This window comes from Panulirus ornatus, chromosome 11 (genome assembly GCF_036320965.1).
Source record: "Panulirus ornatus isolate Po-2019 chromosome 11, ASM3632096v1, whole genome shotgun sequence".
Taxonomy (NCBI): domain Eukaryota; kingdom Metazoa; phylum Arthropoda; class Malacostraca; order Decapoda; family Palinuridae; genus Panulirus; species Panulirus ornatus.
This window is the reverse complement of record NC_092234.1, coordinates 63,599,726-63,616,583: the sequence shown is the minus strand read 5'-3', so window position 1 is coordinate 63,616,583 and position 16,858 is coordinate 63,599,726. Positions and strand designations below refer to the sequence as shown.

Below are 16,858 nucleotides of genomic sequence, written 5' to 3'. Positions count from 1 at the left end.
GCCCAACCCACCCCCATACACATGTATATACATACGTCCACACACGCAAATATACATACCTACACAGCTTTCCATGGCTTACCCCAGTCGCTTCACATGCCTTGATTCACTCCACTGACAGCACGTCAACCCCGGTATACCACATCGCTCCAATTCACTCTGTTCCTTGCCCTCCTTTCACCCTCCTGCATGTTCAGGCCCTGATCACACAAAATCTTTTTCACTCCATCTTTCCACCTCCAATTTGGTCTCCCTCTTCTCCTCGTTCCCTCCACCTCCGACACATATATTCTCTTGGTCAATCTTTCCTCACTCATTCTCTCCATGTGCCCGAACCATTTCAAAACACCCTCTTCTGCTCTCTCAACCACGCTCTTTTTATTTCCACACATCTCTCTTACCCTTACGTTACTTACTCGATCAAACCACCTCACACCACACATTGTCCTCAAACATCTCATTTCCAGCACATCCATCCTCCTGTGCACAACTCTATCCATAGCCCACGCCTCGCAACCATACAACATTGTTGGAACCACTATTCCTTCAAACATACCCATTTTTGCTTTCCAAGATAATGTTCTCGACTTCCACACATTCTTCAAGGCTCCCAGAATTTTCGCCCCCTCCCCCACCCTATGATCCACTTCCGCTTCCATGGTTCCATCCGCTGCCAGATCCACTCCCAGATATCTAAAACACTTCATTTCCTCCAGTTTTTCTCCATTCAAACTCACCTCCCAATTGACTTGACCCTCAACCCTACTGTACCTAATAACCTTGCTCTTATTCACATTTACTCTTAACTTTCTTCTTTCACACACTTTACCAAACTCAGTCATCAGCTTCTGCAGTTTCTCACATGAATTAGCCACCAGCGCTGTATCATCAGCGAACAACAACTGACTCACTTCCCAAGCTCTCTCATCCCCAACAGACTTCATACTTGCCCCTCTTTCCAAAACTCTTGCATTCACCTCCCTAACAACCCCATCCATAAACAATTAAACAACCATGGAGTATGTATATACACATATATTTTGAAATGTATAGGTATGCATATGTGCATGTGTGGACGTGTATGTATATACATGTGGGTTGGGCCATTCTTTCGTCTGTTTCCTTGCACTACTTCGCTAATGCAGGAGACAGCAACAAAGTATAATAAATAAATAAATAAATAATACATATATATATATATATATATATATATATATATATATATATATATATATATATATATTTTTTCATCTCTATCAACTCTATCATATGCCTTCTCCAGATCCATAAATGCTACATACAAATCCATTTGCTTTTCTAAGTATTTCTCACATACATTCTTCAAAGCAAACACCTGATCCACACATCCTCTACCACTTCTGAAACCGCACTGCTCTTCCCCAATCTGATGCTCTGTACATGCCTTCACCCTCTCAATCAATACCCTCCCATATAATTTACCAGGAATACTCAACAAACTTATACCTCTGTAATTTGAGCACTCACTCTTATCCCCTTTGCCTTTGTACAATGGCACTATGCACGCATTCCGCCAATCCTCAGGCACCTCACCTTGAGTCATACATACATTAAATAACCTTACCAACCAGTCAACAATACAGTCACCCCCTTTCTTAATAAATTCCACTGCAATACCATCCAAACCTGCTGCCTTGCCGGCTTTCATCTTCCGCAAAGCTTTTACTACCTCTTCTCTGTTTACCAAATCATTTTCCCTAACCCTCTCACTTTGCACACCACCTCGACCAAAACACCCTATATCTGCCACTCTGTCATCAGACACATTCAACAAACCTTCAAAATACTCATTCCATCTCCTTCTCACATCACCGCTACTTGTTATCACCTCCCCATTTACGCCCTTCACTGAAGTTCCCATTTGCTCCCTTGTCTTACGCACCCTATTTACCTCCTTCCAGAACATCTTTTTATTCTCCCTAAAATTTACTGATAGTCTCTCACCCCAACTCTCATTTGCCCTTTTTTTCACCTCTTGCACCTTTCTCTTGACCTCCTGTCTCTTTCTTTTATACTTCTCCCACTCAATTGCATTTTTTCCCTGCAAACATCGTCCAAATGCCTCTCTCTTCTCTTTCACTAATACTCTTACTTCTTCATCCCACCACTCACTACCCTTTCTAAACAGCCCACCTCCCACTCTTCTCATGCCACAAGCATCTTTTGCGCAATCCATCACTGATTCCCTAAATACATCCCATTCCTCCCCCACTCCCCTTACTTCCATTGTTCTCACCTTTTTCCATTCTGTACACAGTCTCTCCTGGTACTTCCCCACACAGGTCTCCTTCCCAAGCTCACTTACTCTCACCACCTTCTTCACCCCAACATTCACTCCTCTTTTCTGAAAACCCATACTAATCTTCACCTTAGCCTCCACAAGATAATGATCAGACATCCCTCCAGTTGCACCTCTCAGCACATTAACATCCAAAAGTCTCTCTTTCGCACGCCTGTCAATTAACACGTAATCCAATAACGCTCTCTGGCCATCTCTCCTACTTACATAAGTATACTTATGTATATCTCGCTTTTTAAACCAGGTATTCCCAATCATCAGTCCTTTTTCAGCACATAAATCTACAAGCTCTTCACCATTTCCATTTACAACACTGAACACCCCATGCATACCAATTATTCCCTCAACTGCCACATTACTCACCTTCGCATTCAAAGCAAATGGATTTGTATGTAGCATTTATGGATCTGGAGAAGGCATATGATAGAGTTGATAGAGATGCTCTGTGGAAGGTATTAAGAATATAGGGTGTGGGAGGCAAGTTGTTAGAAGCAGTGAAAAGTTTTTATCGAGGATGTAAGGCATGTGTACGTGTAGGAAGAGAGGAAAGTGATTGGTTCTCAGTGAATGTAGGTTTGCGGCAGGGGTGTGTGATGTCTCCATGGTTGTTTAATTTGTTTATGGATGGGGTTGTAAGGGAGGTAAATGCAAGAGTCCTGGAAAGAGGGGCAAGTATGAAGTCTGTTGGGGATGAGAGAGCTTGGGAAGTGAGTCAGTTGTTGTTCGCTGATGATACAGCGCTGGTGGCTGATTCATGTGAGAAACTGCAGAAGCTGGTGACTGAGTTTGGTAAAGTGTGTGGAAGAAGAAAGTTGAGAGTAAATGTGAATAAGAGCAAGGTTATTAGGTACAGTAGGGGTGAGGGTCAAGTCAATTGGGAGGTGAGTTTGAATGGAGAAAAACTGGAGGAAGTGAAGTGTTTTAGATATCTGGGAGTGGATCTGTCAGCGGATGGAACCATGGAAGCGGAAGTGGATCATAGGGTGGGGGAGGGGGCGAAAATTTTGGGAGCCTTGAAAAATGTGTGGAAGTCGAGAACATTATCTCGGAAAGCAAAAATGGGTATGTTTGAGGGAATAGTGGTTCCAACAATGTTGTATGGTTGCGAGGTGTGGGCTATGGATAGAGATGTGCGCAGGAGGATGGATGTGCTGGAAATGAGATGTTTGAGGACAATGTGTGGTGTGAGGTGGTTTGATCGAGTAAGTAACGTAAGGGTAAGAGAGATGTGTGGAAATAAAAAGAGCGTGGTTGAGAGAGCAGAAGAGGGTGTTTTGAAATGGTTTGGGCACATGGAGAGAATGAGTGAGGAGAGATTGACCAAGAGGATATATGTGTCGGAGGTGGAGGGAACGAGGAGAAGAGGGAGACCAAATTGGAGGTGGAAAGATGGAGTGAAAAAGATTTTGTGTGATCGGGGCCTGAACATGCAGGAGGGTGAAAGGAGGGCAAGAAATAGAGTGAATTGGAGTCATGTGGTATACAGGGGTTGACGTGCTGTCAGTGGATTGAAGCAAGGCATGTGAAGCGTCTGGGGTAAACCATGGAAAGCTGTGTAGGTATGTATATTTGCGTGTGTGGACGTGTGTATGTACATGTGTATGGGGGGGGGTTGGGCCATTTCTTTCGTCTGTTTCCTTGCGCTACCTCGCAAACGCGGGAGACAGCGACAAAGTATAAAAAAAAAAAAAAAAAAAAAAAAATATATATTTTTTGCATTGTCGCTGTCTCCCACGTTTGGAGGTAGCGCAAGGAAACAGACGAAAGAAATGGCCCAACCCATCCCCATACACATGTATATACATACGTCCACACACACAAATATACATACCTACACAGCTTTCCATGGTTTACCCCAGACGCTTCACATGCCCTGATTCAATCCACTGACAGCACGTCAACCCCGGTATACCACATCGATCCAATTCAATCTATTCCTTGCCCTCCTTTCACCCTCCTGCATGTTCAGGCCCCGATCACACAAAATCTTTTTTACTCCATCTTTCCACCTCCAATTTGGTCTCCCACTTCTCCTCATTCCCTCCACCTCCGACACATATATCCTCTTGGTCAATCTTTCCTCACTCATTCTCTCCATGTGCCCAAACCATTTCAAAACATCCTCTTCTGCTCTCTCAACCACGCTCTTTTTATTTCCACACATCTCTCTCACCCTTACGTTACTTACTCGATCAAACCACCTCACACCACACATTGTCCTCAAACATCTCATTTCCAGCACATCCATCCTCCTGCGCACAACTCTATCCATAGCCCACGCCTCGCAACCATACAACATTGTTGGAACCACTATTCCTTCAAACATACCCATTTTTGCTTTCCAAGATAATGTTCTCGACTTCCACACATTCTTCAAGGTTCCCAGGATTTTCGCCCCCTCCCCCACCCTATGATCCACTTCCGCTTCCATGGTTCCATCCGCTGCCAGATCCACTCCCAGATATCTAAAACACTTTACTTCCTCCAGTTTTTCTCCATTCAAACTTACCTCCCAATTGACTTGACCCTCAACCCTACTGTACCTAATAACCTTGCTCTTATTCACATTTACTCTTAACTTTCTTCTTTCACACACTTTACCAAACTCAGTCACCAGCTTCTGCAGTTTCTCACATGAATCAGCACCAGCGCTGTATCATCAGCGAACAACAACTGACTCACTTCCCAAGCTCTCTCATCCCCAACAGACTTCATACTTGCCCCTCTTTCCAAAACTCTCGCATTTACCTCCCTAACAACCCCATCCATAAACATATATATATCCATGCCAGAAGTGTCATATCAAGTTATAATATCTAGTTATAAATGTTAATCAGTCTCTCTAATCCTCATGTGTTCACTGACATGCTAGTATAGGAAATCTTCCTGTACACACTCTTAGAAACCTGATTTTTCTTTCATTGTTGTTACTGTATATTTGTTCTAGTTCTTTAGATTTCTTTGGTAGCTTTGATATTGTCACTATACTCTTCTCTCCTACATTTCCTCTTCCTATCATCTGAAATGGCTGTCTGCTATTGTTTCCACATACTTAAGGTTCTCCTCCTCCTTTATCTTATCTTTCTCTCCTTACTATCATGTACCTTTCTGGACAGGAAACATGAATCTTATCCCTTTACTTAGCTCTTTTCCTACAAGTTCCATAATATCAGGTATGTTTTCCATTATATGATCCTTCATTTCCAGCTCTTTATAATGTACTATCAATCCATCAACATTTTGTATATAGCACTTTCAGTCTAACATCACTACCATCTATTATTCCTGACCTCTCTGCAGCACTGGCAGGAGTGGTCTGTCCTCTTACCTCATTGGCATATTCATTTCCTTACATTTTGACAGTATTCTGTGCTTTTTCCTTATCTTCCATTCATCTATCACATCTAATGAATACAATTTGGAATTACACCCTGTTTTCAAGTTTCTAAGCCTGTCTTAGTACCTCCTGGCTATCTATCTAACCATCAATATCTCCAATGCCTGTTCCCTTCAGGAACTCCCTCATGGGGTGGCAAAAGAGTCTCCCTGACTGATAAACTCCAGTGTTGCTTTTATGCAAAGCTAGATGACTCTAAATCAAACATAACAATGTGTGTGTGTGTGGTCAAGGGATTTATCCCTCGAGATAATGGGACAATCTATTTCCAGAATTTCAAACACAGTTAACATCATTCTCACTGACTACAGTGAAGTTGCTTTTATGGATTTTGAGAGTCCTGTAAAGTATAAAAGAAATGGAAAATGTAATTTCACTTTAAGATTGTAAACGTAAAGCAAAACACATTAAGATATATCAATCACATATAAAAATTGCTGATATCTTAAAAGTGATGTTTTCTAATTCAGCTGCATGCTGCATGATCTCGTTCCATAAAATAATCTTTAATCAAAGTATCAAAAATAAGATCTTTTGACCTATACATGCTTTACTGCTGTAAGAACATAAAGGAAACTCAGCATATTATAAAATCTAAATTGTTTGATATTATTCACAAATTTTTAAACATTAATCTCTACCTGGGAAACAGTAAACAAGTATGTAAAACTATTACACAACTTCTACAAATAAATAAGGTTTTATTAACTGCCTTAATTATGCATTAAAATATTGTCTCACTAACATCTTTTACTAACAAGGACTTATTTTACGATGGAGGGTTTCGTGATTACAAGAAGGGGTTAATTTGGATCCTCAACATCAGTATTCCACTATGGGAAACTGTGCTGTCTAAACTTGCCTCTCCCTGGGACTCCAAGATTCCAGCCTTATATTCATGAATCCCTCCATTTTTCTAGGCTTCTTCCTTCTATCAACTCTGTCACTCCATTCTTACTGTTATCAATGTGCAATCTACCACAACTTCCTTATTCTCTTATGTTACCTAGTAGTTACCAACAGCATCTATCAGAACTTTCTTGTGAGCTATTCTAAAAATATTCTTGTCTTAAAAACAGCTATTGAATCTTGATTTAGGATATAAAAAATGTGTTAAGTTATTACCCTTTTTATTATTACAATATCCTTTATGTTGCTTAATGCTTCATTCAACAGATAATACAAACATTAAAATAATCAAAATAATCTTTCTTGCATGCCAAAATAAACAAATAACTTTTATTCCTCTTGAAATATTCATAGCATCAAAAAGAAAAAGGACTGGCTCATTAAATACTTAACGAGATGAATTACAAAAACCTTTTCACCACCGGGCAATACTAACTATTAGTTCCAATAATGCTATAGAATTATTACTTAAAGAGTATTAGGAATGCTATGTTTCTAAAATCTTAAAAGCTAGCTTTTTGTATCTTTACACAATCAGGTTGTGGAGGACTTCAATTTATCATAAAACCCCAATTCATGTTTTCTGGAGGACTTCAATTCATTATATAAAAACCCCAATTCATGTTTTCTGATGTGATGAAAGTCACAGGTCAAATGAAAAATACCAATGATTCATGGTCACTGTGAGTCAGCCATTGGTAACCAGCTTAGACTATGTCGGCGCTGCATGTGAGACTTTACATTCCACTTAAGGAGGCTGCGAAAAGGACAAAAAGGGCACTTGTGAGGTTTCTCCCCGGTGTGGATGCGCATGTGACGTTTGAGGTGATCACGGCGGCTGCTGGCCCTCCCACACACAGGACAACGCAGTTGTCCACACTCCTCAACCCTAGGCTCACCCAAAGGGCCACCCACTGGCTCACAGACCAGCATCCTTCCTGCTTCTTCTAGCTGCAAAGAAACAGCCTCCATCAGTAGTGGATCTATGTGGGATCCAGCTAAGGAATGCTGCAAAAATCTTCTTTTAAGTCTTTGATGTTTCATGTTTGTATGTGTCTTAAGAGCTTCAATACTTTAAGTTTATATAAATGCATGACAGGTAAAATTTCTATTCAATTCTCATTGATTCACATTATTTCATGTGTTCATACAAAAAGGCTATTTGGGCATATCCAAATGACTGATAATACTCCAAAAACAAATTTGAAATTCTTTAAAGCCTTCATTTATGTGTATGTAGTTTCTCAGTGTCTTCCACTGATGAAACTGCTTCATTTATTCAGGTATCATCTGCAAAGGATGATATCAAACTGAGGGTTATGTTTGTGTATAAGTTAAGAATAAGAATGGAAAACTGTAGTGGTACAAGTGTAGTTCCTTAGGGGATAAAGCTTTTTACCAAGAAAGCCTGGAAAATTGCCTAATTTTCATCATCATATGATGTACAGCATCATCAATTTTCCCACTTTTTTGGTTATTCCCATCTTACACATTTTAAGAACTGTAACACCAAAGTCACATCTGTAGACTCTTGTGCTAACTATCAGCATCACTTCAGTACTATGATTGTTCTTCAGTGGTTCCAGAATTGTCTTCAGTATTCAAGCACCTAAAAAATACCTTCCTGCCCTTAAACCATATTGCTCTGGGTTATGTTGACTGTTCAATTCTTGGAGGAAAAAAGCACAACTGGCTGGTAGTTTTCTGAAACTGTTTTGCTTCCTTCTGTCTGGGTGCAAGTATTTCAAACTTGGGATTATGCCACAGACTGGGCTTTCTTTCAAGAGCATATTCACTGCCTATGCTTATTTTTGCATTTCTGTTGTTAAGACCGAGTCCATGCCCAATCATGGAGCAAAATGAAAGGAAATACTGTAATTTGCCTCTCACTAACTCCTGTATGAAGTGACGAAATCAACCTTATGTAACATGGTAGGACTTCCATTTAAGAGAAAGTTCCTTGGGGGTGAATTTCCTTAAGATGGTTCTTGGCTTGCTCAACATAAACTTAAATTGTTTCTTGAGTATTTTTGTCATCTTCTTGCAATTATATGTGACTTCATCTGTTCTTTGTAAGCCAATGGTCCTTTGGAAAAAAAATGAAGTCACTAACGGCTCTTTCCTCCTCTTTACTCTATTTCATAAGATATCTCCAGTCTATGGTCACTGTCTTACTATTCTTGCAAGAGCCTTAATTTCCTCTGTTGAGTGAACTGCGTTTTTTCCACAAAGGATTACACTTTTTTTTTTCCTACTATGAAGTAAGTTAATTTTCATCCTTTTGCACCTTTTCTCTAAAATGTTATGTTGCATGTCTGGATAGCTTCTGCAGTCAAACCATTCCATACACTCCTCTAGTGTTTTACAATTCTTAAATGCCACAGACAGACTGGTTACATTCTTCCTATCATATGGTCTTACTGCTGAAACTGAATTTGTTGCATTTGTCTCTAAGACTGTATATGAGAAATTGAAAGCGTGAATAAAGGAACAAGCAATGACTACAGAAAAGTTATACTTGATGAAAACACTTAGCTAACAAAATCCATTAACTCAAGACAGCAAGCTTAAAACCTGGATAAATGACTTTCCACTTCCTCTCTCAAAGATACCCTGATATGATCCAGTCTCTGATAGGTTTTTAAAATATCATGATTCTCACTTTTGTGCCTTATTTTCAGTTAGCAGTAATCATCAATGTGGCATCAAAACAATATAGAATTTACATTTTGTGTGTGTGAGCGTGTTAAAAACAGTTTCTTTAATCTAAAGTCTGTTTTGCTGTCTTGGTTTCAAGCTACATACAGTAGTGTATCTGCTGTTACATAATGGTAGTCAATGGGTAAATGGTTTCACTTACCCAAATTCTACATAAAGGTTAACTTTTCAGGAAAATATATACTTTGTTAAGTAAAAGGGAGGAGGGGGGTTGCACTAAATGTAATTCTTCCCAGCAATGTTACTAAAAGAGAAAAAAATTGCAATAATGATGTATTACAATAACAGCAATGCCTTCGACTTTTATTTTTCACACTGACTTTGTAACGTTACTGAAGAGATTCTGGTTAGTATTCATCAAATATCAATTAACACTCAAAATAATGGAGGTATATTTCATGGTCTCTGACATGAAGAAAAATAAAACTTAATTCATTATTTTGAGTTCAATTCAGCCTAGTTGATAAGTTATACTTTGTAAATACCTATTAAGGGCCTTGAATTTTTTCAGTGAGCATCCTACATTGCTTCTGACGGCTACAGGCAGTAAGTTGAATTGTATTGGGTCCCAGGATCAGGGTTTGTGCAGATCCCACATTTTGATGAGTAATATCTTACAGAGTCTTCCATACCTATGACAAGAGTGAATTATTTTTTTGTTTAGGCTGTGGACCTTGGCTCCGGGGTGGGTGGGTGGGTCATCCTTATATTTCTAGACGTCTTAGAGTATCTTCTTACAAAACACATCACCATAATTTGAGGCATGTACTTGTGTTCTTAACATATTTCAATTATGTCACAGCAAGATACCAATCAATTTTCATCCCCCCAATTGGGAAACGGCATATGCTTGTTTGTTTTCACTGCTACCCAATTATTTACCACATCCACAATACGTGTGGACATTTCAGTACATCTGAAAGAAATGTTAAAAATATTCACTTGAGTACGGGATGTAAGGCTATTACTCCTGAGGTCAGAAACTCATGGTTTTCCAAACCTTTTCCCCATTCCATTTCACTGGCACTGAGGTGATAGTGTCTTCCACTACAAAGATACATAACCTTATCTTAGCCAAATTAGCTGCTCTTTAACTGAGCCCTGACTCCTGGTGAATTTATGGAAAAGTTTTGGATTTCCTCCTGCCTCGTCCATATCTTTTTCAAAGCTTCTTTGTTCCTCCTTTCTTACCATGCTATACTTGTTCCTTGCTCTCTTATACCTTGCAAATGCTGGCTAGCTGAGGTGTCATCTATATCTTCACCACTGCACATCATAAAGCTCCTTTGCTTTTTGACTTCTTTTATCAAACAGTTCTTTCCTGTTTCTTGCCATTCCCTCTGTATTTGATTTGAGAGGTATCAACATTCCTATCCCTTTATGGCAAATTTCATTTAACCTCACACCACAAAGATGTGGTTCCTGGCTACAGAATTTCAAATCCCAATCTATGAAATCAAAGATATTGTTGAGGTTTGTGCAGTTTCCATGATTATACCTCCCGTTTATGTTATGTCTCACCTCTGCTCTTTCATTGTCTTTATTCACCATAATCAAATGAGCATTACATGATCACTTTTTTCAGTAGGTGTATCAAATATAATAATCTCAATATCCATGATGGTATACGTAAAGATATTTCCTAATGGTGGTATATCAGTCCATCCCATTCTAGAGTTCAATGACATGTTGGTATAAGAAACTACCCTGTATACACTCTAAAAACTTGTCTCCAAATTATCCCCCTCTTTCTTTCATACATATTTGCAGTATCCCACATTAGCAAGGTAGTGCCAAGAACAAAGAAAGGTCACATCCACCCAGTTCCAAATTACCCCATTCTCTCTTTAAAACTGAAATCACCTATTTATTAACTGCACCTCATCAACTCTGAGCAGTGAGCGTTTTACAACTTCAAGTACTATCCTGATTGTTCCTTCACAGTTATGAAGGGTTGTAAAATATTGACTAAAACAACTATGTGCTCTTCCCAACAATTACTTTTCCCATTATGTGTTTGTAATTAACTTCGGAAATTCCAGGGAGGGAGTTTTACACTTGAGGGGTAACATTTCTTGAACATTCACTACCATCATACTTCTTAAATTTATATATGCTGTCTGCATTAACCACATCCTCAGTCACTCTATTCCTCTCATCAACCAACTTTTAAGATAAAAGTGTCCCTTGAGCAGTGTGTGTTTTACAACTTCATGTACCATCCTGGTTGTCCCTTCATTGTTATCACTGTATATTTGTTCTGAAGGGTTCTATAATACTTACTAAAACAACTATGTGCTCTCCTCAACAATTGCTTTTCCCATTATGTGTGTAATCAACTTTTTTGTAATTACAAGGGAGATAGTTTTACACTCGAGGGGCACCATCTCTTAACATTCAATACCATCAAACAACTTCTTAAATTCAAATATGCTGTCTGCATTAAGCACATACTCAGTCATTCTATTCCTTTAATCAACCATCTTTTAGGATAATAGTGCCCTTCTACATCTTCTTTTAATAAGTTTCTGGCTTAATTTCAAGTTTCAGGTTGTCTATCCCACCATCTTTAGAAGAAATGTTCATTGTCCATGTCAGTGATCTGTTTTAAAGATGAATAGGTTGTGATCAAGATATCCCTTACTCTTATTCTTCTCTCTTCCAAGATGGGCGTATCAAAATTCTTTCCCTGTAACTCAGCAATCTTAATTCCAATACCATCTTTGTTGCCCTTCTCTGAACCTTCTCTATTAGCTAGCTCTTTGCACTTCTTTAGGTGTGGTAACCAACTAATGGTAACCACATTAAGAAGCATACTCTGGTTTTGGCTATATGGACAGCTTTCTACATATTTTCTTACACACTTAAAAGCTATTCTGATACTTGCTAACAGACAGTTTTGTCTCAACTATTCTCCTAACAACGGACTCTGGCAACATGTTGGGAACAATGTTGACACCAAAGTCCTTCTCACACACACAGAATCTTGAAAGCTTATTCCCTGCTGGACAGTAATCACACTGAGGCTTTTCAATCAGTCCCATCCTCAATATTTCACACATTTGCTCATGGTGATAATCATCAACTAAGTATCAGACCAACTTTAGCATCTGTTCAGGTCTCCTCATGATGTACATGGGAATCTAAACATTTGATGCAATCCTCCATGCCGTTCACATCACCTAGGACCTTTGCATGATCAAGTAGGAGGCCATCCTTCAGGGTAAGTCATTACAAAGTTCAAGAAGAGCATTAGTCCCAGAGTAGAAACCTGTGGCACTCCACTATGTGTGTGTTTTGCACTCATGGTAGCCCCATCTTTTGAATACTCTCTATCATATAACTCCTTATATTTATGTATGCTGTCTGCACTAACCATGACTGAGTCCCAAGCTTGACAAAAATTTCCTTATCCACATATCTGAAACCTACTTGAGTACTTGCCAGCAGACGGTTTTGTCTCCTTAACTGTTCTTCTAATATGGGACTGGCGACAGGTGGGGGAAGATGTCAACTCCCAAAGCCTTTTTTTACACAGATTCCTGAAGCTTATTTCCAGTCAAACAATAATCTTATTGAGGTCTTTTGGTTCGTCCCATGCTCATTATTTTACATTTGCTCGGGTTGAATTTCCCTGTATGTTAGTTCTCTTAATTCTGCAACAATTTGCTGCCCTACTGTGGACTTCTATTAGCCTACTCTTTGCGCTTCTTTAGGCAACGTGACCACATTCTAATTTTGGCCTTTTGTATGATATGAACAGCTTGCTAACTCATTCCTTATCCACATATCCAAAGCCTATTTCAATATCTTCCAATAGATGGGCTGTCTTCCTGACTGTTCTCCCAATATACGATTCTGGCGACAGGTTTGGGAAAAGCCAATTTGGAAAAGGCTCCACTAACATGTGCCCTCTGTTCCCTTCCAATGAGATTGTCTTCTATCCATTGGAGGAGTCTCTCCCTTATTCCTGCCTTGTATTCCAGTTTCCTAATCAGCCTGCCATGTGGTATGGTGTCAAATGATTGCTAACAATCAAGATACAATCGATCTATCCAGCCTCCCTTACTTTTCCTAAAACTGTGTTGCCTCATATTAGATAATTTTCCTTAGTAAAAAGTCATCCATTTGGTCTCATATAAACTTTTCCAGTACCTTACAGACCAAACTCTTTAAGGCAACTTGTGTGTAGTTCAGCACTTCTGTTACTGGGCATGATGTTTGCCCTTTTCCACTCCCATAACATTTGTCTTTGTCTTGCAACATCTTGAGCTGCATTTCCAGAGGTCTGTTTTGTGTACCTACACACATCTTCAGCACATATGGTGAAATTTCATCAAGACTAAGAGCCCTGTATAGGTCAAGACCTTTCAGTATTCTGTTAATCTTGTTTCTCCATATCTCAATATTTTCTAAAGCCTCTTACTCATCCCATCTCACTAGTGATGAGGCTATAGTGTCTTCCACCATGAAAGCACTTTTGAATTTGTTATTCAGTTCCTTGCATATCCTTGCATCATCCTCATCTATCATGCCCTCTCAATTCCTTAACCTGAGTATCTGCTCTTTAGGCTGAATAAGAAAAGAGTGACAGTAAAGATAAAGAAGTCAGAAGTGGAAGGAACAAGGAAAGGGGGAATTCAAGAAGGAAGTGGAAGGGTGAAGTGAAAGATGCTTTGAAGGTTCATGCAGGAGGGTGAGAGGCATACAGAAGACTTGCTCTAGAGCAAGTTAGAGTGGTCTTTTGTGGAGGATGCTGCGATGTCTATGAGCAGAACCAAGGATATACATAAAGAAGTCAGGGGAAACCCAGGAAAGGTATGTTGTGTCTGATTGTAGATAAGGGGCTCTGGTCTTAGTGCTTTATTCATGAATGCTAAAGAAGAGATGTGAGTGAAAGGTCATTTATCCATCTGTTCGTGGAACTACCTCACTAGCATAGAAACACCAAATTACTTTCAAGCAGAGAGAGAGGAGAGAGAGAGGAGAGAGAGAGAGAGAGAGAGAGAGAGAGAGAGAGAGAGAGAGAGAGAGAGAGAGGAGAGGGGGGGGGGGGGGAGAGAAAGAGAGGAGAGAGAGAGAGAGGAGAGAGAGAGAGAGGAGAAAGAGAGAGAGAGAGGAGAAAGAGAGAGAGAGAGGAGAAAGAGAGAGAGAGAGGGGAAAGAGAGAGAGAGAGGAGAAAGAGAGAGAGAGAGGAGAGAGAGAGAGAGAGAGAGAGAGAGAGAGAGAGAGAGAGAGAGAGAGAGAGGGGGGGGGGGGAGGAGAGAGAGAGAGAGAGAGAGAGAGAGAGAGAGAGAGAGAGAGAGAGAGAGAGAGAGAGAGAGAGAGAGAGAGAGAGAGAGAGAGAGAGGAGAGAGAGAGGAGAGAGAGAGGAGAGAGAGAGAGGAGAGAGAGAGGAGAGAGAGAGAGAGAGAGAGAGAGAGAGAGAGAGAGGAGAGAGAGAGAGAGAGAGAGAGAGAGAGAGAGAGAGAGAGAGAGAGAGAGAGAGAGAGAGGGGGGGGGGGGGGAGAGGGGAGAGAGAGAGGAGAGAGAGAGAGAGGAGAGGAGAGGAGAGGAGAGGAGAGGAGAGGAGAGAGAGAGAGAGAGAGGAGAGAGAGAGAGAGAGAGGAGAGGAGAGGAGAGAGAGAGAGAGAGAGAGAGAGAGAGAGAGAGAGAGAGGAGAGAGAGGGAGAGGAGAGGAGAGGAGAGGAGAGGAGAGGAGAGGAGAGAGAGAGAGAGAGAGAGAGAGAGAAAGGGAGGAGAGGAGAGGAGAGAGAGAGATTCCCAGTTAATTATGAAAAAAGGCAGAGGTCAATTCTGCAAGGGTTTTCCAACCGCAAAGTTAGTGGCATACTGGATATACACAGGACCAATGCAAAATCCATCTCATATACTTTTGACTGAATTCAATTTATAACAAAAGAAGTATGGGGTCTTTACTTCCTTATTTTCTACTCCTTATGGAGCTCCTGCAGCACTAATGATGCAGGCCACACCCAATGGTCAAGACCACAGGTGTTAAGATGTGTGTGCATCTATGTGCAGAGCAACTCAGTAGCAAAGTGCTCAATGTCTTCCTTATGGTAATTCCATTGTGGGCATGAATGGTATATGTTGAAATAGTCTTTGTAGTGTTGTAATGATGGGTAACCTTGAGCTTACACGAGAATGTGACTAGTATTTCTCTGAAGAGTGGTTTCTAATGGGTGTACGTCTGGTGGGTTGGAGTTTAAAACTGAGTTAGGAGGTCAGCTGTTTTTTTTCTTGGGATACTTCATGGTGTATGTCCTTTTATCCCTGGGGATAGAGGAGAAAGAATACTTTCCACTCATTCCTCACGTGTCGTAGAATGCGACTAAAGGGGACGGGAGCGGGGGGCTGGAAACCCTCCCATCCTTGTATTTCAACTTTATAAAAGGGGAAACAGAAGGAGTCACGCGGGGAGTGCTCATCCTCCTTGAAGGATCAGATTGGGGTGTCTAAATGTGTGTGGATGTAACCAATATGAGAAAAAAAAGAGAGATAGGTAGTATGTTTGAGGAAAGGAACCTGGATGTTTTGGCTCTGAGTGAAACGAAGCTCAAGGGTAAAGGGGAAGAGTGGTTTGGGAATGTCTTGGGAGTAAAGTCAGGGGTTAGTGAGAGGACAAGAGCAAGGGAAGGAGTAGCACTACTCCTGAAACAGGAGTGGTGGGAGTGTGTGATAGAGTGTAAGAAAGTAAACTCTAGATTGATAAGGGTAAAACTGAAAGTGGATGGAGAGAGACGGGTGATTATTGGTGCATGTGCCCCTGCGCATGAGAAGAAAGATCATGAGAGGCAAGTGTTTTGGGAGCAGCTGAGTGAGTGTGTTAGTAGTTTTGATGCACGAGACCGGGTTATAGTGATGGGTGATTTGAATGCAAAGGTGAGTAATGTGGCAGTTGAGGGAATAATTGGTGTACATGGGGTGTTCAGTGTTGTAAATGGAAATGGTGAAGAGCTTGTAGATTTATGTGCTGAAAAAGGACTGGTGATTGGGAATACCTGGTTTAAAAAGAGAGATATACATAAGTATACATATGTAAGTAAGAGAGATGGCCAGAGAGCATTATTGGATTACGTGTTAACTGATAGGCGTGCGAAAGAGAGACTTTTGGATGTCAATGTGCTGAGAGGTGCAACTGGAGGGATGTCTGATCATTATCTTGTGGAGGCGAAGGTGAAGATTTGTAGAGGTTTTCAGAAAAGAAGAATGTTGGGGTGAAAAGAGTGGTGAGAGTAAGTGAGCTTGGGAAGGAGACTTCTGTGGGGAAGTACCAGGAGGGACTGAGTACAGAATGGAAAAAGGTGAGAACAAAGGATGTAAGGGGAGTGAGGGAGGAATGGGATGTATTTAGGGAAGCAGTGATGGCTTGCGTAAAAGATGCTTATGGCATGAGAAGCGTGGGAGGTGGGCAGATTAGAAAGGGTAGTGAGTGGTCAGATGAAGAAGTAAGATTATTTGTGAAAGAGAAGAGAGAGGCATTTGGATGATTT

General features: G+C 40.5%; 1 protein-coding gene across 21 annotated transcripts in view; it reads right to left on the bottom strand.

Annotated features, from left to right (window-relative positions):
* LOC139751609 (uncharacterized) overlaps nt 1-16,858 on the bottom strand; it is a 430,524-nt gene that overhangs the window by 259,960 nt on the left and 153,706 nt on the right. For 2 of the 21 annotated variants that reach the window (XM_071667216.1, XM_071667224.1), the window contains one exon: nt 6,849-7,595. The exons of the other annotated variants lie outside the window; for them this stretch is intronic. Coding sequence is in view for 1 of the 2 variants with exons in the window: in XM_071667224.1 (XP_071523325.1) it covers nt 7,323-7,595 (273 nt within the window). In the remaining variant the exon portion in view is untranslated. Of the gene's footprint in view, nt 1-6,848; nt 7,596-16,858 lie in introns of those variants that run through there. 21 annotated transcript variants of the gene reach the window in all.